Source organism: Hemicordylus capensis, chromosome 1 (genome assembly GCF_027244095.1).
Source record: "Hemicordylus capensis ecotype Gifberg chromosome 1, rHemCap1.1.pri, whole genome shotgun sequence".
NCBI lineage: Eukaryota > Metazoa > Chordata > Lepidosauria > Squamata > Cordylidae > Hemicordylus > Hemicordylus capensis.
Window position 1 is genome coordinate 409,478,592 of NC_069657.1, and position 26,155 is coordinate 409,504,746.

At 43.6% G+C, this 26,155-nt stretch overlaps 1 protein-coding gene across 1 annotated transcript in view; it reads left to right on the plus strand.

Moving 5' to 3' along the window:
- The first annotated feature begins 7,063 nt into the window (after positions 1-7,063).
- The window catches only part of ENAH (ENAH actin regulator), a 159,849-nt gene continuing 140,757 nt past the window's right edge, over positions 7,064-26,155 (plus strand). Inside the window, exon 1 of the mRNA XM_053307795.1 lies at positions 7,064-7,440. Coding sequence (XP_053163770.1) covers positions 7,436-7,440 — 5 coding nt within the window. The 5' untranslated portion in view covers positions 7,064-7,435. The remainder of the gene's footprint in view (positions 7,441-26,155) is intronic.

Sequence of the window (26,155 nt, forward strand, 5' to 3'; positions counted from 1 at the left end):
AATTCTGGTTAACTGTTTAACCAGGGTTGCCAGGATTGTGAGAAAGCAGCCAAAATAAGAAAATTATATAGAGGTGTAAATGAGAGTAATCTATTGCAATGGGATAGGAAAATTATCATGTTGCCTCTAGAAATAAAATACCTTTAAACAGAATCCCTTGATATAATGTACCAAGGGAGCCATTTCCCCCACAAACTTACCTGTTTTTTTGTTTCCCTTCTTTGACAAGGTCATCAGCCATTCATTAGCTTGGCCATAATTGCATCATCCCATCATTCACTAAGCATTCCTTCTTAGTAGCATTACAGGTTTTCAGTGATGTCCAAAAACAATTATAGCTGAAATAATCATATCAACTCTATATCCTTAAATTAAGGATATGGAGTTTTAAGGTTTTAATTTGTAGATGATTTTATAATTGTTAAATTGTTTTAAGTTTTTGTATATATTTTACTATTTTATGCTATTGTTAACTGCCCAGAGATGAAAGTTTTTTTGGGGGGGTGGGGTTGTACAAATTTTAATAAATAAATAATAAAATGAATAAACAAATTAAAAATAATTTTAAATTAGGGGATCTAAAGATCAATTATGCCAAACAATGTTCTTTATAGTACTCCTTATGATCATTTAGAAGGATTTATTCACTTTGGGGGTATTTGCAACCACTTATAAAAGGAGCCTTTGGTTCTTGACAGTTCAATTGTTCAGCCAATTCTCATTTAAATGCCCATATGGGGAAGTGCTTCCTTTAATCTCTTCATCATTCATTCAGTTCACCCAACAGTTGCATGATGGCATGTGTGAAAAAAGAACACAATCTTCATTGTATGCCAGAGAGCAAGCTGCATGAGTGATGAAGCAATCAAACAACGGCTCTGCCATACAGCCAACTTGGGTAAGGATTGATTCATCCGACATCTGGTCATGCATCAAGTATCACCTGAATGAACCATAATACAATGTTAAATGATACAAAATTAACTAAGAATTGTTATGTGGAGCAGAAAGAAGATTTGCTTCATCTCTAGATGCCTTTCTGTCCACAAAATGTTGGACAGAATCATTATGGATGTCTAGGTGAAAAATGCATAGGAAAAGGATAAATTTTGAAAGAAAGGAGAAGATTGTTCCAAAAATGGGGATCAAAATGCAGCAAGTTGGCTCTTACCAATTGCTAATTGTTTCATAGTCCAGTGTAGTAACACCTGGTTAAAAAAATCACTTATATTGACTGGGTTGTATCCAGAGAAAGGCAAATGTGATTAAGTTCTATTGAAATTAATAAGGCTATTCTCACGATCACTGGAAAGCAGGCTAAGGGAGCTTAGCCTGCTTTCCAGTGATCGTGGGAATCACCCAAGGTGGCTATACCACCTAAAACACTCTCCCTTTAAAAGAGGTTAACGGACCAGGCGCTCTGTTAACCTTGTTTTCCTGCTCGTGTGCCACCACGGCATGCGGCAATACACAAGTAGACCCCTGACCAGGAGGCAACAAGCAGCCTCCTGGTATCAGGGGTCCCCCCAGAATGCCCTGCACACTCACGTGGGGCATCCTGGGACTTCAGCCCCCACCAGCTCCGTGACGAAGCCAGTAGTCGTGTGGGCAGCTGATCCGGCCACCCAGGGCTGCACGACTGTTCGTCTGCGGGGAGAGTCCACACGACATGGATCGTGTGTAGAGTCTCAATGAGTTACGAGTGAGTCACACAACCCACATTGGGCTAGTTCACACAATAACTGTAATGTCAGTTAAATGAAAACTAGAGACCCTGAGGCACACATGCTCCCATGGGGCGTGTCATGTGAACTGAGGATTTTCCTGCAATCTCTGCTTGGTGCCATGTGAAGTCAACATTTAGCTGACATTGACAAGCCAAGTTCAAATCTAAGATTTTATTTATTTATTTATCAAATTTCTCTACTGCCTGATATATGCATCTCTAAGCAGCGTACAAAGTTAAAAACTCACAGGAAATCTAAAACTATATAAAAACAGTTAAAATTCACAGAACAAATAAAACAACCTCAGAAGATAAAAACACACATTATTCTCACAATAAGCAAAAATCGGGCTAGGTTATTGAGCGGGTAACCCGCTCCTGTAGCCCTCCCCATAGCCCGGGTTTGTGGAGTAAGTGCTCCGCAAACCCGGGCTATCTAGTCGTGAGTACCGTCACGGAGCCGGTAATCGTGTGGGCGGCCGATCTGGACGCCCAGGGCTCCCTGCCCACTTGTGTGCTAGGAAAGCGGGCTTAGCCCACTCTCCCCGTGCACTGGAAGAAACCGGGTCTCACTGATCGCAAGACCCGGTCTCTTCCAGTGCACGGGGAGAGTGGGCTAAGCCCGCTGATTGTGAGACCCGGTCCATTAATTGATGTTTAATTGACGTTAGTCAGAGTGTAAACCAGCTTTACAGTTATAACTAAAGACCAGACGTGCAAGAAGATGGCATAGCTCTATTGAAATCAAAGGAAGGTTGTTAATTTATATTAAGCACAGATTTAACATTAATTACAAGAGTGTATAAGCCTTTTAATTTTTAACCCGGTTTCACTTTTGTGTTTTCATACACCTGCACATTGTCTGAGTGCTTGGGATATCTATGCCATAGGAACGTGTTGCTTACACAAACAGCAAGGAAATATTAATTCTTTCCAGTATATACTTTGCAGTTAGCCTTTACGCTGCATTAGTACACCTTGTTCTTATGAAGGGTTACTTTTTAAACCTACTTTCCTTAAGGAAAGTAAACTTATGAGACCGCCCAGCTGTGTGTGTTCCTGTGTCTCCCTATCAACTTCACAATGCCTGGACCAATTTGAACCAAATTTGGTACAGTGGTAGGGACACATAGGGACACCTCAACAGCATAGTTTGCGATGATGTCATCCATCCCAATTCAATATGGCAGACATGTGAACATTTGAGGCACAAGTGGGCTAATTTGTGAACCGCCTGATTTGAACCAAATTTGGTACAGTTGTAGGGATACACCTCAACAGTGTAGTTTGCTATGTCATCCACCCCAATTAAAGATGGTGGACATGTTAATGTTTGAGTTTGAAGTGGGCTCTTGTGTAGATTATAATTATCAGTTAAGATTATAATGAAAGGAAAGTAGGCAGATTTATTTTTTACCAGAACTTTTAAAAATTATTCAGCATCTCTATAGACTGCTAATCTATAAACTAGAGAAATAACATAGTAAGAAATAAAACAGAAGCAATCAACAAGGTCTTATCCTTGAAAAAATAAACATATTATTGTTGATGATGTTGATATGAAAAGCATTAGAAGCTAGGAAATAAATTCAGAAAATAAGCCAAATATCACCATAATTGGGTTCACCTCCCACTTTTAATTTGAGAAGCTGAAGGAACAGAAAGCATAATTATTCATGGCCTAAAATTAGACTTCAGCTAAGCCTCTGACCTAGCCACAATAGTCTACTGCTTTTAGAGCACTTACATCAATCCTCAAAGAAAATCTCATGCCTTTGGGATCCTTATTTTTCCTGTTCGTATACAATTGTCCTCACGCATACCTATTTGGGAGTAAGTCCAATTCAGCATGGTGAGGCTTATTTCTTGAATAGGCATACACAGGATTGTGAGGCAAACCAGAGTACATAGACATAATCATATGTGTGGCCCAATCCTATGCAGTGCTCAAATTATTTGTTTACTATAAATATGTTTGCTTTGCATCTCAATTTTCTATAAAATGCTGCTCAAGGTGGCTAACAATATATCATATTGAAATATCTGATGCTGTATCTAGCATCAGTAAAATAATTATGGAGGGAAAAGGTAGGGAGATGAAATCCATAGGCTCCACCCCCATCAATTTTAGCCCCCTTGTAGTCTTCTACAAACAGTATTGAAGAAGGCCATCACAAAAGGTAGAGGGCTGAGAGCCAGAAAATGTCCTCTGTAATAATAGTACATACTAATACTTGATAATAACTGTATTTATTGGCTGCCCCATAACAATAGATCTCTGGGCAGCTTACAAAGTAAAACAACAATTGAATAAAACATACAATTAAAAGCACATTTTAAAAAATCTACAATAAAATACAAGGAAAACAAAAACAAAAACTTTTTTTAAAGCCTGGGTGAACAAAAAGGTCTTCACCTTGAGTCTAAAAGAACATATAGAAGCGATCCTCATGATCGCTGTAGGAGGCAACTGCCTTCTGCGGGGAGGAAGCCCGAAAGTGCTTACCTCCCTGCAGATGATCACTGCCTCCTCTCTGGGCTGCGAGCTCCATCATGGAGCCGGAGGGGGCTGCGGGGATTGGGGGCCACACGGCCCCCAGATGTTCCAGGATGCCCCGAGCATGCGGGGCATCCTGGAGAGACCCCCGAGCCCAGGAGGCTGCTTGTAGCCCCTTAGTCGGGGGTCTACTCATGTGTCGCCGCACACCGTGGCGACACACGAGCAACGAAATGAGGTTAATGGAGCGCTCGCTGCCTTGGGAGCACCGGGCTCTCCCGCGAGCTCGGTGGTTCGCAAGATCCACGGAAAGCGGGCTAAGCTCCCTTAGCCCGCTTTCCATGGATTGTGGGAATAGCCTCATAGTGTGAGGTAGGCCTCACTGGGGAGGCTATTCCATAAATGGGGTGCCACTGCTGAAAATGCCCTCTCCCTAATAGCCACACACCTCAACTCATTTGGCAGGAGCACTCAGAGCAGGGCCTTCAAAAAAGAGTAATGTCTAGATAGGGACATTTGAGGTAAGGCTTTCTTTCAGTTAACCTGGTCCCATGCTTTTTAGGACATTAAAGTTTACAACCAGAACTTTGAACTGGGTCCGGAAACAGACTGGTAACCAGTGCAGTTAATGAAGCTCTGGTGTGATATGATCAAGAGTCCCAGTCCCAGTTAATATTGTGGCCCTGTTTAGGGCCAACTGTAGTTTCTGAACTGTTTTCAAAGGCAAAATCATGTGCAATGTATTGCAGTAATCTAAATGGGAGGTTTCTGGAGCATGGGTAACTGTGGCCAAGCTATCTCCATCCAGGTAAGGTTGCAGCTGGCATATCAACTGCAGCTGATAAAAGGTACTCTGAGCTACAGGGGCCATTGGAGCCTCTAGTGACATTGACAATGCTGGATCAGTGCCCCCCCCCAACTGTGAACCTGGTCCTTTAGGTCAGGGGAATGCAACCCTGTCTGGAACAGGCTGAAATCACTCCCCAGATGGATGAACCGCTAACCAGCAGTACTTTCATCTTGTCTGAACTGAATCTCAATTTGTTCATCCTCATCCAATCCATTACCACACACAAGCACTGATTCAGGTAGTCACTGAGGCGCCTCTTCACATGATGAGTGTGAAGCACCAGGTGGGGTTTGTGTGAGGAGAGCAGGCTTAGCGCACTCTCCCTGCACATGAGCAGTTGCTCTTTGCTGGGGGGCCGCAGTTTGGCGCTCCAGGGGAAGGGGAGCTCCACTATGCGACGCCCTGGGCCCCTGAACCCCAAGAAGGCACCACACGAGTGCATGGTGCTTTCCTGGGGTCCCCCCTCCCCTCCCCTCCCCCACCCCGAGTGATTAAAAGAACGAGGTTAATGGAGCGCTCGCTCTGTTAACCTCATTTAGGGGTAGGGTTTTTTAGGCATGCTAACTGCCAGAGAACCACAGGGCTCGCCCACAAGCCTCACGATGGCTCAAACCCGGTTTTGAGCAATCATATGAATAGCTTCACTGTAGTTCAGATACTGTAGTTCAAATACTGTAGTTCAAATACAATGTTTGCTTGGAAGGAAGTCTCCACTGTATTCAGTCCCAAATAAGTGGGACCAAAGTAAGTGGGCTTATTCCTTCATGTATTCATTTAATAAAGTTTTTTCACATATTGCCCAAATGGGATTGCAGCTTCGAGCTGAGACACTCATGTGAAATACCTTATTTACCCAAACTGAAGATGACTCTGAATGTAAAACAACCTCCTTAAAAAGTAGAGATTAAATACAGCTTATACCTGTGTTTACTGGAAAGGAACAGGACTCTGAATTTAAGGAGATTAGAGATCTCCTGATTTCTAATATCAAAAAACCTGGGAAAAACCTAGTCTTGGCTTCAGTTAAGCACAGTAAACAAGATTGTCTTCCCAACAAATGTGTTTAGTTTTGATCATGTAAGCATTGCTTTAAGGCCAGTTACATTACACCCGAGGGTTTCCCCCATTAATATGCTGCTCTCAAAGAACCATGGCACAGAAACCTAGCAGATGGAAACGAAAAGAGAAATCATCGTGCTTCAACCACTGTAAGGTGTTAAACTGAGTGCGGTGTGTATAAGAGGCAATCTGTGCAAACGGACTTCAGGGAGAGCACGCTGCGAAATTGTGCAGAAATCTTAAGTAAATGTAGACTGAATTACCAAGTGCATGATATCCAGGTAAGCAGAGAAACAACCGGAATATTTACCAATTCAAGGCAGGTCTGCTGTTGAAAAGGACTGAACAGTAACCAGAGGATTGAACAGTAATATATGCAACGCACGTGTCCTTAGTAACCCACTCGGCATGCAGCGGTTAGCAAATGCATTATGCTGTGCAGAGAGTCAGCAGAGGATCGAAATACGCTTTAAAGGGGATTCTGAAGGAGACACCAACCAACAGAAGGAAGCCAGGCAGCGATACATGCCATGAGCTAAGCGATCAAAGATTCTCAAACAGCTTACGCCGGAGTGGTTCCTCCGGCTCCTGTGGGCTGTGGACTGCAGAACCAACCACCACCGTGCACAAAAGCAGTGATGATGGTGGTGGAACGGACAGTTAGTCATATACTGAGCAAAGCAAACACTTAGGTGTGCGAGGGAACCCACCCGAGCGGCCAGTAGGGGTCCCCACAGAGCATGTAGTCACCGTGGGGGCTTCCTCCACAGTTGGCGGAGCCCACATCGCTCCCCCACCCCCGTTAAAACCCGCATGGAATGCAGACCAGTTGGTGGGCGCGGCCTCCTCCGCCCCTCCCCCTTGGCGTCCCCCCTGCGTGCTGCTGCTGCTGCAGCTACCACGGCCCCCGGGCCCCCTCCCTCGCCTCGGCAAGCCGGTGTCTCGAGCGAGTCGCTGGCGCGTCGCTCTCCGCGCTCCCAACTCTTCCACCTTTCCTCGTTCTCCTCTCCCCCCCCCCCGCGCGGACTGGTTGGTTCGTTCTGTTCCTCCCTCCCCCTGTGTTCCCCGCACCTCCCTCCTTGGACTCCCCGCTGTGGTCGGGCTGGGCCAAGCAGCCAAGTCGGAGGACGCAGGCAGGCGGGGCGAATCAGCCGGAGGGTTGCCGTGGCAGGGGACTGGCTGGCGCCTGAGGGGACACCCCCCTCCTCTTTCCTCGTCGCCTATTGAGAACCCGGCCGGCTCCTGCGGAGAGAACAGCGCGGAGCGGGGGGGAGAACGCCCCCCCCGTCCCTTGGGCAGCAATATGAGGTGAGGGGGTCCCGGCGGCCTAAGGGGGCTCTTTCTCTCCCCATTCTTCCTCTGAAGAAGGGAATCCACGGGGGGGGCGTTAGTAGGGGGGAGCTTGCCCAAGGTGAGAGCGTGTATATGCATGTATGGGGGGGGGCTTGCATCGGAACGGGTGGAAATGGAGGCAGGGGGGACCGTGTGGGTAGGTGGAGAAGGGGCCCTTCAGAAGGAGGAGGGAAGCCCCGAGGGGGTCCTCTGTAGGGAAGCCGCTGCAGACGGGAGCTGGGAAGTGTCTCGATTTGGAGGGAAGGAGCTGCAGCAGCGAAAGGCGGAGGGGGGGGGTCCTTCTCCCCCCCCGCCTCGGCACGCATGTTCTTTCTCTCACCCCCCCCACCACTCCCCTTGGTATTTTGCATTGCATTCACGCGGCATTTTAGTGGGGTGTCCTCCACCACCCCCATTTCTCTTTCTCTCTGGTTGTTTCTTTCTCTAAAAAGTGGGGGAAGTTTTTTTTTTCCTCCTCCCCTGCCGGCAGGGGAAAAGAAAAGGGATTGCGCTGATGGTGTGTCCATAGGGATAATAATGGCTCATCTGGCGTGCAGAGCTTTTGTTGCAAACAAGGGGAGGGGAAAACGATTTCAGGGGGTGCGCAGAAGGGGAAGGAGAGGGATCACTTTGTCTTAAAGGGTTGGAAGTAACCGTTTTGGGGGGATACTATAGGAGGAGGAGCGAAAAGGATCGGGAGGGCCAGGCTATTTTCAGGGTCCTTTTATTCGCGTTTGAAAACAAGACATGGAATCGCCTAAGTATTCGCCCCAGCTTCAGAATTCAAGGCGGAGAAGTGAAAAAGCGTTTCTCTCTCTCTTTCTGAAATCGTCGTGTTGCATTGCAGCAGCCCCTGCTGGGTTTTTCTTTGTGTAATCGATAAATAGGAAAATCACACACTCAACACCCCAGCAACTACGGATATGTATTTATGGTTTTTAAAGGGTTTTCTTGTTTTGATGTCGGTACTGAAATAGGCATCCTCCCCTCTATGATTAGTCCTTGAAGGAAGGGTACTTTTAATTTCAAAATAATTTTAAAAAATCACAGCTTGTAACCATTCTCTCTGCTTTGACGCAACACTTAGAATCGGGTTTGGTAGCCTGAATGAATGCTTTTCATTGGGCTTTAAGGAATCCTATCCTTCTTGGTTAAATGAGGGGGGATTCTGACTAAATTGCCCCTTCTTTCACATACTTGCCATAATATTTGAATTTCCTTTGTTTTTAAAGATTAGTGAGCAACAATTGCCAAGCTCTTCAGAATGTAATACAAAAAAATTATCATTATATAGTCCACAAGTTCTTTTAGTGTGGCAATGGCAAGTAACTTGACTTTACTATGTATAGAAGTACTTTCTCTACTAAACTTTTTCAGAAGAATGTTTTCCAGTGGTAGGTTAGTCAATCTTGAAAGCTTCATCCTGAAGTAGCTGGGAAAGCATTCTCTACCGCACGTCTTCAGTTACTTTTCATGACGTGTGTTTGTAAATCTGTGGCTTTGTAGTGTCATTAACTATATGTTTTCTCTCTTTGTATATTTCCTGAATCTTCTGTCTGTCACTTTGAGGAAACTGGTTACATTTTCATAGACTATGGCAAGTATTGGAGGGACGAGTAATTTAATCCCAACCCTCATTGTTTTTCCTAGAATAATCTGGCACTGTCACATATGCTTGTCCTAACTGAAATGGAACTGAGTGGTGTGTGGTCTCATTAAAATTTTTTTTAATCTGTTTAGGATTTCATCATTCATCAAAAAGTACTCAAGTGCATCTGAAATCTCACATTTGCATTCTAATACTATATGTCTATACCCAAATGAAACAAAAATGGTTTTCACGCGCTTGTATTGTTTGTGCATGTTTCCTTCTACAGACACACTGCAACCCCTTTAAAGGGGCCTCCCATTAATTGTAGGGCATGTGTTTAATGAACTAAACACATGGCAAAATAATGTACTAACATGTGTTCAGTGCTGGTGTTGACAGGCTACCACACATTTCAACTTATATTAGCTCATTGAAGTAAGCAGGCAACTATAACTTTGCAAATTATCACATTGGCATAGTCTCCTCTTATGCTGGGCAAAAAGACACCTTTCACAGTGGTGATTCTCTTATATTTAGTAAGGGGAGACCACGTACCATGTCTCTCCAGTGGTTATCTGCTTGTGTCTCTCTTGTAACTTTTTAAAGATTGTGAGCCCCTTTGGGACAAGGAACCATCTTTTAATTTCATTTACTATGTAAATTTCAACCCAATTTTTGGGTTGAAAATTGGTATATAAATACAATTGTACCTTTGATTGGGGGGGCAGGAGGCTTGGTTTTTTTAGGCCAGTCATCTCACATTGCAGGTTTAGCTGTCACTGCTCTATTGTACTGACTTCTTTTGAGACAACTCTCTGCAACTTGTTTTCTTAAGCCTTCGACTTTTAAGTGGCTCTTAAGAATAGGATGTAAATTCTTTAGAATTTATTATAAATATAAAAGTTTTTAATCTGTGTAATGAAAAACAAAAAAGATAGCTAAAAAATTATGTGTTGATAGAAGCCATCCCAGTGTAAAGCAGAGCACATTTTAATTATTTTGTCAGGTAAAATTTAAGTTTTAGGAGAAGGAAGCAAATTTTCTACTATTTAGAAGTGTATATATAGCACAAATTTCCAGCTGTTCAGTGATCTGTTTGCTAGCTTATTCTTATGAGTTTTTCCTTAGTCTAGACACTACTCTAATACCCTATGACTTACATCCAGGTTATAGCTGTGTAAGAACATAAGAACAGCGCTGCTGGATCAGGCCCAAGGCCCATCTAGTTCAACATCCTGTTTTGCACAGTAGCCCACCAGATGCCACTGGAAGCCTACAGGCAGGAGTTGAGGACATGCCCTTTCTCCTGCTGTTACTCCCCTTTGGGAGGCATCCTGCCTTTGAGGCTGGAGGTGGTGTATAGCTCTCTAACTAGTAGCCCTTGATAGACCTCTTCTCCATGAAGTTATCCAAGCCTCTCTTAAAGCCACCCAGGTTGTTGGCTGTCACTACATCTTGTGGCAGAGAATTCCACAAGTTGATTATGCTTTGTGTGAAAAAATACTTCTGTCCGCTGGTCCTAGATTTCCTGGCAATCAATTTCATGGGATGACCCCTGGTTCTAGTGTTATGTGAGAGGGAGAAGAATTTCTCTCTGTCCACTTTCTCCACACCATGCAAGATGTGGTGTAGAGGTTAGAGTGCTGGACTAGGACCGAGGAGACCCGAGTTCAAATCCCCATTCAGCCATGATGCTAGCTGGGTGACTCTGGGCCAGTCACTTCTCTCTCAGCCTAACCTACTTCACAGGGTTGTTGTGAGGAGAAACTCAAGTATGTAGTACACTGCTCTGGGCTCCTTGGAGGAAGAGCGGGATATAAATGCATAATAATAATAATAATAATAATAATTAAAAATAATTTTATAGACCTGCAGTCATCTTTTTTCCAAACTAAAAAGTCCTAGGTGTTGCTTTATGAGGCCTTGCCTCATAAGAAAGGTGCTCTAGGCCCCTGATCATCTTGGTTGTCCTCTTCTGCACCTTTTCCAGTTCTACAATGCCCTTTTTTAGATGTGGTGACCAGAATTGTACACAGTACTCCAGGTGTGGCCGCACCATCATTTTGTATAAGGGCATTTTATTATTAGCAGTTTTGTGTATGTGTAATATAAACATTTTTTATGACCTGGCGTTCATAATGGATGGTGATAAGGATTGTGACTACTACTATCTGTCAGGATCACAAACTCTAAACTATGAGCACTTTACTACCCTGATTAGTTCTGTTTGTCTTCACATGAATGTATGCATGTCTTAAATCAGTGTGATTAATTCATCGGAGCACAGATTGCCTGTAATGGAATCCCCAGTCCTGTGTTCTGTTCAGTATAGAAGTAGTTATTCCCAGTTGCTCTGTATTAGAGCTGCAAGGCACCAAGAAAAAGGGGGCATGGGGATTCTCAGTTTCTTCTAATTGATCTGCTGTGGTAAGATGGGGTGGGGGAGAGCAGACATGTGGGAGAAAAGAGCATTCTCTCTTCTCCTCTCCCTTCTTTTTTGCTCATGATCCTGAACAAGTGGAAGAAAATTGATGCTATGTACTTCCCAGTCTCCTGCTAGATTGCTGTGCTCTGGTCCTATGAATAGGTGGCCTCAGAAGTGTGGTATTGTGATCTTCCTTTCCTGGTAAATACTAAATTAAATGTATTTTTTGTTGTGGAGATGCCTTGTTTTCCTGCATGGTAAACAGTGACTTTTAATCTTTCCAATGGCTCTGAATTAGTTATGCAAATAATGATACTTTGTTCTCTTGGAGCAGTTGTTGTTGCCACTTCTCATAATGGCTATATATCATGTTCCCTCTAACAAGGATTCCCAGATGTTGTTGACTACAACTCCCAGAATCCCCAAGCAAAAACCATTGCAGCTGGGGATTCTGGGAGTTGTAGTCAACAACATCTGGGAAACCCTGTTAGAGGGAACACTGCTCGTGTTGGTGATATTCAGTACCTCTTGACAATTGGGCCTCTGAATGAGAATAGGTACTGCATATAAGTAGAACATATTTATGTTGAATACAAAGTTTTCAAAGACCTGTGTATATGAATGGCTGCTCTTTTCACTTTAGTAACCTGGATGAACAAATATTGCAGACAATAAAACATGGTTAACATGTATGTAATATATTACACCTTCCTTTATTAACATCAGAACAGCCCTGCTGGATCAGGTCCAAGGCCTATGTAGTCCAGCATTCTGTTTCACACAGTAACCCACCAGATGCTTCTGAGAAGCCCACAGGCAAGCAGTGAGGGCATGCCCTCTCTCCTGCTGTTTCTCCCCTGCAAAAGGTATTATTATTATTTATTCGATTTCGATACCGCCCTTCCAGAAATGGCTCAGGACGGTTTACACAGAGAAATAATAAATAAATAAGATGGCTCCCTGTCCCCAAAGGGCTCACATTCTAAAAAACCTCCCACAAGATAGACACCAGCAACAGTCACTGGAGGTACTGTGCTTTGGGTGGATAGGGCCAGTTATTCTCTCCCTGCTAAATAAAGAGATGTAGAGATGTAGAAATAAAGAGTCTGTAGAGGCATCTTGCCTCTGAGGCTGGAGGTGGCCTATAGCCACTAGACTAGTAGCCATTGATAGACCTGTCCAGTGGTCCCTCTAATTTTTTTCATCTCTGTGTGGAATGAGTTTTGTTCTGGGTGGCAGTATCAAGGCAGTGTACGCACACCCACATTCACAATGGGGCCTTCCTGATTCAACCTGAGCGGAGTCTAAACTGAACTGAGTGGACATCCAAGAATGTGTGAGTGCGCTCACATGCGCACGCCTTAGAGGGAACAGTGGACCTGTCCTCCATGAATTTGTCTAAGCCCCTTTAAAGCCATCCAAGCTAGTGGCCATCATTGTATCCCATAGCAGAGAATTCCATAGATGGATCATATGCTGGTGAAAAAGTACTTCCTTTTGTCAGTCCTAAATTTCCTGGCCTTCAGTTTCATGGGATGACCCCTTGTTCTAGTGTTGTGAGAGAGGGAGATATGATGAATAACAAGATAAGAATAATAAGACTTATTCTTGTCAACTCCCTCCCCCCATCCCAATTATAATGGGGTATATGAACAGGCACATATATGATCAGTGTCTGCATTGGTTTGACAACTTTAGACCTGTAAGCCTGTTAGACGGCTTGGTCCATACGTTGTCCATTGTGATGAAATCATCTTTTAGATTCTTTTTGTCAAGTATTAATGTCTGCATATGCTTACTATTTTCAGTAGTTGTTTTCTACTAGGTGTTCTTTCTAGTCTGTGGGGAAACATTATTTGCATACTTTTCAGAAGTAAAGAGGGACTGCCATTCATTGGCCAAAGATGTGTATTGGAGTAGGATACATAGGAAACTATCTTGGACTTGGTTAGTCATGGATCCATCTATCCTGTACTGTCTAATTCAGAGATTGGCAGATTGGCTTGAGGGCTGGGTGTGGCCCGTGGCCCTTCTGCTCTGGCCTGAGTAGCCTGGCCACCATCCGGCCCATGTTGCCGCGCCACGACTGCCCTCCTCCTCACCACCGCCACAGCCTTTTGCCTGTGTGGCTGCTTCTGTAGCAGCTGCCTAGGGCTGCTGCAGTGCATTGTAATGATACCCCCTGCATGGTGGCAGCATTGCAGTGTGCTGCTGCAGCATAGTTGGTTGCTGCTGAAGCAGCCGTGCAGGCAAAAGGTTGTGGCGACAGAAAAGAGGAGGCCTCCGACAGCTTCTATTACCACTAACTTCTGCTAAACAGCAGTAGCAGGAAAAGGAAGTAGTGGTGGTGGCTACTGCTGCTGCGAAGCAGGAGGAGGAGCTGGCTGTTACTGCTGCTGCCAGGCAACAGCCCCAGGAGAAGGGGAGAAGGTGGTGGCCCACCATTCAGATTCTTCCAAGTATATGGCCCTCCAGACCCAAAGTTTGCCCATCCCTGGCCTAATCCGTTAGATGGTGGTTCTCCAAGGTCTGAGACAGTTATCTTTCAGCCCAGCTATCTGACTGACTTTTAATGCAAGATGTTGGGTGTTAAACTGAAATCTTCTACATAAAAGCATATGCTTCCATCCATAACGTCGCCGTCCTCCCTCCTCCTTAGGTGATTGAGGTTTGTTAAATGCTAAGTGCTGTGAAACTTTACATCCAAATAGACTAGCAAAACTAGGTAACATCTGCTCCAGTATGAACACTGCCAGAAGGCAGGTTGGCACAGTGTGTGCAGAGGGTAGTGAATCTGCTTTAGCAGAGGGTGTAATATACTGCCTGGTGTTCATAGTTGTGTACTTTCTGCTGAAAAAACCCTCCTTTGACCCAGTGTTGCTTGACAACTATCATCTGTTCTCCAACCTGCTGCTTCTTGGCAAGGTACTAAAACTTGAAGAGGCAACAAAGCTCCAGTATGGAACAGATTATTTGGGCCCATTTCAGAATGGCTTTCAACCTGGCTTTTGGAACTCAAACTGTTTTCCTCACTAGTGGATGACTGCATCAGGAGCTGGATGGAGGACTGCATCCCTGTTCACTTTGCTGGGCTGCTTATTGGCTCTTTGTACCATCTGCCTGGTATCTTTCTGGATTGCCTTGAAGGAATGGATCTGGGGGCATTGTTACAGTGGTTCCAATCATTTCTGTGAGGAAAATTGCAGAAGATGGTGCTGGGGTACTTCTGCTCAGCCTACAGTAATCCACTGTGTTCTGTTAACCATATTGTTCAACATCTGCATGAACCACTGGGAGTGATCATTCATGGAGAGGAGAGCTGGACTGGTGGTAGCAAGCATGACTTGTCCCCATAGCTAAGCAGGGTCTGCCCTGGTTGCATCTGAATGGGAGACTTGATGTGTGAGCACTGCAAGATATTCCCCTCAAGGGATGAAGCCGCTCTGGGAAGAGCAGAAGGTTTCAAGTTCCCTCCCTGGCTTCTCCAAGATAGGGCTGATTGAGATTCCTGCCTGCAACCTTGGAAAAGCCACTGCCAGTCTGTGAAGACAATACTGAGCTAGATAGGCCAATGGTCTGACTCAGTATATGGCAGTTTCCTATGTTCCTATCCAAGAGCTTGTTGTTGGGTCATCCTTATGCAGATGATATCCAGCTTTGTGCATCTGTGCCATCTCCAGCTGGAGAGAGAGTTACTGTTTCGAATCATCTGGTGAAATGCTGACTTTTCAGCTGAAATCTGGACAAGATGGAGGCTCTTCTGGTCGGAACCACTGCGAATGCAGCAATGGCATGTCAGCTTCTTCAGAACAGGCTAACACTTGCTTTGGAGGACCAGGTTTGTAGCTTGGGAATGCTGCTGGACCCAGTACTGAGCCTGGATGGCAAGGTGACAACTGTGGCTCTGGGCTTTTGGTCAGGCTTGGCTGGTGTGCCAACTGCACCTATTCCTGTCTGTCATACCTGACCTTGGTTATTTGTGCCCTCATTGCATCACAATTGAATTACTTTAATACACTATGTGGAACAGTCCTTGAAGACCCTTCAGAAGAAAATAAAAAGTGAGGCTCTGAAGATGAACCATTGCCCACTGTCCTCAATAATGTTGCATTATTAATATGGCCCTGAACATCATGGAAGACTACTTCTATTAATATTTGCCTTCCCCAATACCAGCCTTCCAGTTTGAAGAGGGAGGGGGGGTGGGTGCAGGCCCTTTTATTATTGATTTAACTTTTGCAAACGAGGGAGGTTATTTTAGCTTCTTTGAAAGAGTATTATGTACACTTCTTACCATTTACCAAAATCGTTTGAACATCTTATAATGAGAGCTCTTTCCTGTTTTGCTGAGATCCCTCAACCCCTCCCACTCCCAGAAAAACTATACATTGGAAGCCGCCTTATGCAGAGTTGAAACATTGGTCCACCTAGCTTAGTATTGTCTGCACTGACTTACAGCAGCTCTCCAAGGTTTCAGGGAGGAGGTTTTCTCGGCCCTACCTGGAGATGCCAAGGATTATACCTGGGACTTTATGTATGCAAAGCAGATGGTTTACCATGGAGTTACAGTCATGTCCCCAACTATAGTGAATATACAGAACTTTTCTAAATTGAGGGTATACTCTAATTTGGTGAGGAAGGCATTGCTCAGCAATATGGAACATGGGTTGCATGCCGAAAGGGACCTAGTTCAGTCTCCAGCTTCTTAAGTTGGAAAGGATCTTGAGTAATGGGTTCAAGGTATGCCTGATAACATGGGCAACAGCTCATGATTCACATGATTAAACAACTCTAAGGCTGAATTGAGACAGAACACCAAGCTGCAGTTAAGTGTAACCAAGATCAGTGTTTCTTAAGAACCAAGTGTGGGATTTCTTCCCAACTGTGCTTCCGTTAGTGCCTCGAAACCCAATTTGAACCCTTGGTTGCTGAAACCGTGGGTCCACTGACTCCATGTTCAAATTCGGCACCTGCTGTAACCTGGGGTTCATGCTGAAGCTGCAGACGAGGAGCTCTGAAATGTGTCGGCTCTAGGCAGCCCATCTCTCATGCTGGCTGTTCCTTGGAGCGAACACCCCACCTTTTGCTGCCTAGCAACTCATCACCTCACCTTTCTTTTCACTGCGTGGCAATAGGCATGCTGCATTCCTAGATTTTCCACATTTCAAGGCACAGAACCAGAAATGGGCATAAGGGCACGGGGAGGGTGGAAACAGCCCAAGTCTGCTTGCTTTATATTCCCTGCTAACTGAACAAAGAGGCACCTTTTTAAAGTGGGTGGGTTCTAAGGGAGTGATTGGCTTGCCCAATTGATGGAGGCCTGGTTGGACATGGTGCAGTGTAGGAGACTGGATTTCCCCTGCCAGAACAAGGGCATATTAAGTTCTTTGATGTGGTCTCTGTAAGAGAATATATTGGAATTCCCGTCTTGTAAGAGGGATTCAGAAGTCTAGGTTCTTTTCATGTTTTCGCTACTATTGACTAGTGGGATGCAAGAAAACAGACTAGATAGTTAAAATCTAAAAGTTTATTCTCGCCCAAATCTTGACAGTAGTAATATAGGAACAACAGCTTTGTGGTTGGTTTGTTTGTTTGATACGCCACCTGACTCTAAAGGTTCTAGGTGGTTCTAGGCTGAGATACTCTCTTGAGGTGGAAGTGAAAGCAATCTTGAACACCAGCTCAAAAGCCAACTGTTACTCAGAACAAGAGGTCTTTTTTCCTTCTTCCTAACTCACCGTGCAATCCATTTAAATAGCCTTTTCCTCAATCAGCTTTTACCCAATTTATTTCAACTCTTGTTTATCAAATAATGATTGGTCAGTATTCCTGAAATAATGACTAGATTGGTTAACTGAATAATTGATGCAAACTCTTATATCAACGGAGATAAATTAGCATTTTTCACTGCTACCTTGTACATGGTACTCTTTATCGGTTTCTACTTCAAAAGGTATCCTGTTGCTTCTAAGGGACTTGTGAACTGCCCAGGGACTATTTTGTATGGGGCGGTATATAAATGTATTAAATAAATAAATAAATAAATAAATAAATAAATAAAATAACTAAAAGGGGCATCTGTGTTTTTGGCACTTCTGTGGTTTTTCTCATTCTATGGCTGTGAAGTTTGGTATGAAGTCTCTGGAAATGTACATCACCTCAAGGAAGCTACGGAGTGCACTCAGAGATTCTGGAATAGGTAATTCCAGAATTGCCTCCACCCCTTTGCCTATCAGCCTGCCTACCTTCCTTCCCAAGTAATTTACCTCTTCCTTACACAATTGGACTTTATTAAGGTTCATTTTAAAGCCTGCCTCCTGTATAAGTTCCATCACCAATTCCGTGTGCTATTGGATTTCCGGCAAGGATTTGGTGGCCACTAAAATATCATCCATAAACGAATGGATGCACAACCTGTGCTTGGGGCAAAGTGGTTCAATATGGTGGTTTTTACTGGATGGCAGATTTTTGTACTTTCTATCTACCCTTGGGGGGTCCTCATGAAATACAAAGACTCTTGGTAATGCTGAATATAGAATCTAATGTAGTCTTGTTCATTTAGCGGAATACTGTGAAAAGCATTCGACAAATCTAAATTTTTGGAATTTTGTCCCATCTTTTATGGCAGCCATTATGTCCTCATAATTTAAAGTAATTGGCATGGATGGACTGATAAATTTATTGACATTTCTAAGGTCAATGACTAATCTCCATTCCTGTGACCGCTTGGCCACAGGCCAAATGTTAGAGTTCATTAGGTTAGATTCTTGGAATTAGAATTACTTGCTTTTTCATGCTATCAGTTATTTCTGCAATGGATTCTCTCGCCTCCATGGGAAGGGAGTACTGTTTTAGAGGGAGTAAGTAGAGGCCCATGGATTCTGGGTGCAGTGTAATTTTTCACTATGCCTGCCTCATGAGTTATCCAAACATCTGGGAATTTATTAACCCATAATCTTCTTTGTCCAGTGCAATTGGGAATGTAGGCTTCAATCTTTGCCATCAGGTTTCAGAGAGAATGACATGCACCACCTCTGTCCCATCTGAGTTATGATACAAACATTTGGAGGCCAAGTCTACTATAAGATTACCTGACACCAGTGTTCCCTTTAACAGGGATTCCAAGTTGTTGCTGGCTACAGCTCCCATAATCCACAAGCAAACACTATTGCAGCTGGGGAGTCTATGAGTTGTAGTCAACATCATCTGTTAATCCCTGTTAGAGGGAACACTGCCTTCCATCATGGTTGGAGAAACCAAAACTCCTGTGTCTGTACACATAATTACAAAGGACCAATTTTCATGGGAACCTCTTCCAAGACATCTCTGGGTTGTGTGGCACCAATGTAGCCCACTAGAGGGACACTTCACTTAGTTATGCATTGTGAAGATGCCCAGGCCATTGACAGAATATTCAGACTAGCCCCCGTGTCAATCAAGAAATGCCAATCTTTCTCCCCTTCCCCCATCCTGATTTGAACAGTTGGAAGATTGTGCTCATCCAGTTGAAACTCAGAAACAAGAATCAATCCGTTAGTAATAGGGGTGGAGCCACATCTTTGGGTAGTATTGAGGTTTGAGGATGTGGCAGGGGAAACATTCCCATTCATGGTAAGGGCTGTTATTGGATTAAGACTACATGGATGGGCTTTGCGCCTGCACAGAAACCACATCAGAGTATCTCCAAGCTGAAGTTATCTCCTGAGTTTTGGCAGTAACCCTGCCCCTCTAGTGATATGCACATGTGCATGGCTTCCCTCCTTCGTTCTTTCTTCGTCTGGCAACAGATCAACATTGTTGTGAGTTGCTCCAAGTGATTGCAAAAACAACAAAAACTTGTCCAGGATAGATGTCTGCGCCTACCTATTGCTCTTTAAGAAATCTAGATTTAAGTTGTCCTCCTCAGGGTCCATCTTGCTGCCATTGTGGTGAACTCTCCCCCTAACACCCCTTGGTGGTTCAGAGATGCCACTATAAAACATTTCCTAAAATGCCTCATTCACCTATACCCAGATGATCCCATCATGGCCCCAGACTGGGACCTTGCACTGGTTCTTTCCTGCCTCATGGGACCCTCATTTGAACCTGTGACAACTACCTCCTCAGACCTACTATCCTGCAAAGTGGTGGTCTTAGTCAGTGAATTCAGGGTGCTCCAAGTAGACTCACTTTACCTCATTTTTCACAGGGACAAGGTTGCCCTCCGCCCGGATGTCTCCTTGCTTCCCATATTCGTTTCTTCCTTCCACTGCTCCCAACCACTTGCATTACCCGTGTTCTTCCTGAACCTGGCTGATGCCCAACATCAACTATGTTCTCTAGATGTCCTCAGGGCACTAGCATCTTATGTACATTGTATGTCAGAGTGGTGACTATTGCAGTCATCTTTTTTCTCACATGTGGGCCTGAGCAGAGGCAAACAGGCCTTTCCTAAAACTATGTCCTGTTGCGTTGTAAAAACCATCAAGCTTTGCTACCAGGTGGCCAAGAAGGATATGCCTAATTGCATTAAAGCCCTCTCCATCAGAGCTGTGGCAACTTTCACCACCTTTGATAGGGAGGTCCCGTTGGATGTTATCTGTCAAGCTGCGATATGGGCATCTCCTTCATGTGACACTACACTCTAGATGTGTGTTCCTGCAGGGATGCTTCCTTTGGCACAGCCATTCTTCAGTCGCTCCTTGCATGAGCTTCTGCCTCCAGGTAAGATATGCATGGGTGGGGTGCAGGTTGCTATGCGCCCATTTGTGTAGAACACAGAGACCATGTTGAAGAATGACTGGTTGCTTACTTGTAACTTTGGTTCTTCTAGTGGTCATCTGTGCTCTTACACATCCACCCACCCATCCTCCCCTCTCTGGTTCTCTAGGTTGACATACTCAGGGTCCGAAGGAGGAAAGCCATGTGCATTTCACTGGAGGGGCAGGGCTACTGCCAAAACTTGGGATAAATGTTCAGCTTGGAGAAACTCTTACGTGGTCTCTGCGGAGGCACAAAGCCTGTTCATGTAAGGGCAGAGATAGCTACTGGAAGAAGCAAAGTTACAGGTAAGCAACCTGTCATTTTTTTCATATTTATCTGGGTTCTATTTTTTAGCCATTATTTTGTGGGGTGGTTGGCCAGGTTTCATACATGGTTTCTAGCTTCATACTTGGGAGAAACAGTTTCAGCCTGAGAGTGGATCCATGTGATGGTTGAGAGGAAAGAAAACAGTTAATCTGTCTTTGCTTTGCCAAAGATGGCTGTTGGATGATAAGTTATGAGTGCGATGAGCATCCCCTCACTCACATCATAGCTAATGATTGCTGTGTGGTAAGGTTGGACCACACCTGGAGACGAGATTTTAAAATGGGCCCCTCACTGCTTGATAACAAAGGCAACTTTCAACCATGCAATGTGATCCTATGTATGTTTTCTCATAAATCCTAGAAATACAGTGCATTTTGCTTCCAGGTAAGTGTGTAGAGAATTGTAGCCTCAGGCAGCAAATCTAACCACATTTAGCTGGAAGTACATTTCACTGAAACCTAAAGGACTTTGTAATTTTTGTCACAAAACAAGCCACTTATAGGACTTTTAAAATGGTTTTTTAATTTAAAAATATTTAAAACTAACAATTTGTCCAAATCCACTTCAATTTAAATATACATATTCCTCCCACATCTCTCTGCTCAAAACCAAAGCCCTATGCCCGGTCATTCCAGGTGATCTAAAGGCTGGGGCTGAAATGGGGTTGTTTTTTAATGAAGGCAAAGGGCAGATTCTTTCATATTGGGGTAGAACTACTTTTTAAAAAATAGTTTAAAAAACACACATTTAAAACCAGCAAATTCCCAAATCTCTGAATTAAATATTCAGAGTCATTTCAATCTGCCCTATCCCCCCCCCCCCACCTTATATTAAAGTTCTATGGAAAGCAATCCCTAAATATCCAAACGCGGGGGGAAGAACCACAAAAAGGAAATCACATCCTACCTCCATTACTAAACCTGAGGAGTCAGAAGCTGGGCAGAGCTGTGGTGGGCAAGGGCAGCCAGTGCTGGCTACCCTACCTGCCTCCTTCCTTCCATGCTGCCTGCCTGCCAGCACTCGAGTTCAGGCTTCAGCGAGGCCTGCATGGAGGCCTCCCTGGAAGCCCCGCCCACCTGCCAAACAGCTGAGAGGCGGAGACTGAAGGGACTGCAGCAGCTTGCAGGCTGCTTCACTCTCCTGGCCAGAGCAGGAGGGCTAGCAAGAGAGGGGGCCAGCAGGCAAGGCAGAAGGGACTGGCTGGGGCCCTCCAGGCCCTGTGGGCCTAGAGACATTTGTCTCCTCTTGCCCAATAAAACTTACGCCCCTGCTGTGTGGGTGACACAATGATACCATGCCCACAGTCTGGCAATGCAGGCAGCGCCACAAGTGCTGGGATTGAACATGGGAGGACTAGGAAGAGGGAGGGGCAACTCTAGGTAGCATGTGGAGGTAATGAAACCTTTTTAGTCATTATTTTTGGAGGTGGGCCATTGGATCGTATGTGGAGCGATTCTCAGCTTCAGTGCTTAATCTCAGGTATGCCTCCCCGCAGTTTGGCTTTATAGCTGAATTGGCTCCAAGGGAATTCATATCGACACAATTGTTAGTTCTTTTTAGGGAAAATAGTGGATATTTTGTGTATTATGTTGGTATAGGTGCACTGGCTCATATGTTTCTGTTGGGCTTTACTAGATTTTGAAACTGGAGGCTGTCAGTGTTAAATTGGTTTGGAATGTCTTGAATTAGGACTGGGAGCACTGATGGCTGTTACAACTTTTAGGCACTATACAAATCACTCTGATTACTTCTTAACCGTGTTGGTAATATATCATGAAGCAGTCTGATCTCTTTTGAGTCAGACAGGACTTTCTCTTATCAAAGAAATTAATACTTTGGAAATTATGTGTGGTGAGCATCTCTTCATGACAGTGTTATCTCATAGATATTTCAGAGGTCCCAACAAAAAAATAGATTGAGCTGGGCAACATCACACATAGTTACTTCCTGAATAAGGTACTTTAATGCACTTTGCATACATTGGCTCTGAAGACCATTCAGAAATTTCTGGTGATCCAGAACATAGAAGCTCAGTTAGGTGGTGCTGGCCAGTGAACATATTAAATCTATGTGAGCTCTTCTGTTAGTGTGCTCTGGTGCAGTTGATACTGGTTTTAATCTCTGAAGCCCCCAGGATATCTTGAGTAACACCTGTTCCAGTATGACTAAATATAAAGAAAGCCACTGCTTTAAAATGTCTCTTTGTCCACTTAGCAGGAATGTGTATAGATCAGTATTTAAGCAAAGTCTAGTAACTTTGAGATGGTTAACAAAACTGTCAAAAGCTGCTTTTGTCCATTATTTTCCAGAGCTTGTGAATAAATGGTTTCTTCAGGGTGGCTGTTTTATTTGACCTTTAGTTTCTTGTTAAAGGTATCTAAACAAATTTTATAAGATGTATTTTGAAACAGATATTAATTTTTTTTTCTTAAGTTTAAAAATAGCTGGCTGTAATTAGCAAGGTCTATCATCTGCTATCAACTTTCCAGACATAGTCTGCAGTCTTAATTTTTATTTTTCAAAAATGTATTGACTAAAATTGGAATCACATGCACACTGAACGAATGTGGCAGGACTTGTGTTTGAGGGTATGCAGATAGTTAGTTTTTATATCCTGCTCATTCCCATAGACCGAGTGGGTTACAGCATTTTAAAAAATTAAGAATCCTGTTCCCAAGGAATTCGTAACACTTTCCCCCACCTTTAAAATGGAAAAAAAAGGTTCTCAGAGGAGAGGCTCTAGAATGCAAGTGGTTCTTTTCGGAATGATGGAGGGGCGTCACTGCTTAAAGTAATGGCTGTGGAGGATGTGATTCTTCTCGGAGGGAAGGGGCCAGGTGACAGTTGGTCCTCCTCAGACCAATAGAGGGACCTTGCTGTTTTGCTTCCTCCTCTACTGTGTGTGAATTATAGTGTTTGCGCACGCACACACACAAACACTTCACAGCCACACAACTTGAAGTACAATGAAGGAAAAAGGATCACAAGGGGAAAACGGTTTATGCATAACTTGGCTGCATACACTTATTGCCTGCAAACTGAGTCTATGGCTCACATAGAACCTTCACATTTCAATTGCCAAAAACTGTCTTTTGTTACGATGTCTGTGTTGTGTTATACTTTTTTCTGTTTCTCCCAGCTGGCAAAAAATTAATGATGCTTAGGTAACTGGTACAGCTGAATATCTCTAATGATGGGCACATTTGTAATTGTTTGAATAAAAACTAAGGCATTTATACTTTTAAATTACATTTAAATGTGCTGTATGTTTATGCACTAGATTATATGTGATGAGTTGCATGTTCTTAAAGTAGTAAAGTATATTTGGGTCTGATAACATAAGTATTGCATATATTTCTAGTTTTCACCCCCAAATTCCAGTTTTTTTTATAGCAGCAGACATTTCTTGAAATTTTATCTCAGAGACTTATTCTGACTTGGGTGGAGATAGTTATTCCTTACAACCATCTGCCTTCAAGACTTGGCTTCAGATAGATTGCACACAGTTTCTGAAGTTACTGAAAAGGTAGTTTGGGGTCAAAGAGCAGGCTGAATAGGAAATTCTGGCAATGCGTAATCTGCTGCTTGGCCAAACTGTAGCCTTTATCAAGACTTGGGCTTAAAGTGATAACTACGAAAACTGGTGTCTCTTACTGATTGAGTTTCAGAAAGATAGAACTGTAATTTGGTAAATTGAAAAAGGTTTCCACTGTGCTGCAGTAGATTCCTGTTGCCATGCAACAATGTTACTTGGTGGAAAATATTAGTTTTCTCTGCATATTCATTTTATTATTCTAGATCCAGTGCTACTGTATGCTTTAGGATTTTTAAAGATAGGTTTATGTAAACAGGAATAATTTGTCTTTATTCCTCAGATATAGACATATCCATACACTTAACCCAGTTTCCAGTGAGACAAGCAAAGAATGCTGGTGGTATTTTAGGTTACGGATTGTATCTTAACTACAAGCAGAATTCTAACATGATGCTTTTCTGTCACCTCTGCAGCTTGCTGTGCCCCCGAAAAGCTGCTTCTAAAAGGCAGGGGTGGGTGGGTGAGTGTATGTGTGTATGCATGGGTTGTGGGCTGTCTGTGTGCGCCCGCACACATTAGTGTACAAGTGCCTTCTGCTCATGCTAGGGTCTCTTTTGGATAAAGCCATATGTAAATTGACAGTCCAGAGGAATAGCCTTGGGAAGTGAACTGACCTGTGGAAAGGAGGCAGAGGCTAGATTACTAGAGAAAGAAACCTAAATAACTTGGAGAGGTGTTTCTTGTAGCTTAAGGACTCCTTTTCCTTTTATGTACCTCTTTGCTCTGTTTGTTATCAGAGGCTATACTTCTGAATGCCATTGCCTGTTATTGTGAGATGGGAATCTACCAGGAGGGAATCTTCTCCATGATGGCCTCAATAATGTGGAATACTCCTGTTGAATGTCTAGTTAGTCTCCATCCTGCTCTCCTTTTGAAGACCTGGCTCTTTTGCAGGGCTGTTTGGCTGGAGTGAGGGTTGCTTGCTGCTGGATATTGGGCCAGTTCAAATAAACAGCATTCTGCAGCACGTATAGAGGGATGATTTGGATCTCCCCCCCTCCCCCCCCAAATAAAGGACGTGCTGAAGATGATGTCGGCATGTCATTTAGTGACATCGGGGCAGATGTGCTCACAGCGCAACTCTGTCCTCCTCACACATAATGGCTCATTTTTGCTTGTTTTTCTACTGTTGCTGGTGGGGTATGTGTTTATTTGGTTTGCCTTCTGATTCTAACTAATGCTTCTCTTAATTTGTGTGATTTATTGATTGTGTGTGTGTATAGCAGGCCTCTCTGCTACAATTTGTGGAAAATATGGGATACAGCATACATTTTTATATAGGAGCTGGTCTATAATAGGCTTGCAGCAGTCAGTCAAGGAATGGCTCAGAGTGTGGCCCCTAAGGATGTCATGATAGCTGGAGGTGCTCATTGTGTGTTGCTTCTTAATCCTTATGCTATCCTGAGTGTATTCTCTACCTATTTAAAAGTCCTTGCTGTAGAGTCAGTATATCAGATCCAACTCATGAATGACACAGGGAAAGATTAAAATAGTAACCACTGAGAATGTGCATGCAAACTTAAATATATTCCTGAGCAGCAATTAATGTTTACTGTCAGCTTCTCAAAGGTGCTCAGATATTATTAGGATCTTCAGCATCAACTCATGTTCTTGCTTGATTATTGTCCATGTACTAAAGAGAGGGAATTGGAATGTTCTGGTTCCTGTTTGAAGCAAGGTAATCGTGTGTCCCTTAAGTCAAAGCTGCTTTTTATTGTTTGATTAAAATTAATTGGATCATGTAACTTCAAAACTACTAAACTGCTAAAGCTTTCAGCTTTGCTAGCTGCTTTTTACACTTATATTAAATTGGTTCTGTGAGCTTGTAAAACTTGTGTGCAATAAATAAAAGAAGGTTACCAACACTTGATAAGCCCTAATACATGACAGACTGGTTACTTGTGCAGGACATGATGAGTCTGACAGACTTTGCTTAAACTAATGAATAAAGTTGTCTAAATATTTAAAACGCTTCCCCAGCTTGAACAATTGGATGATGGAACAAGCTGCT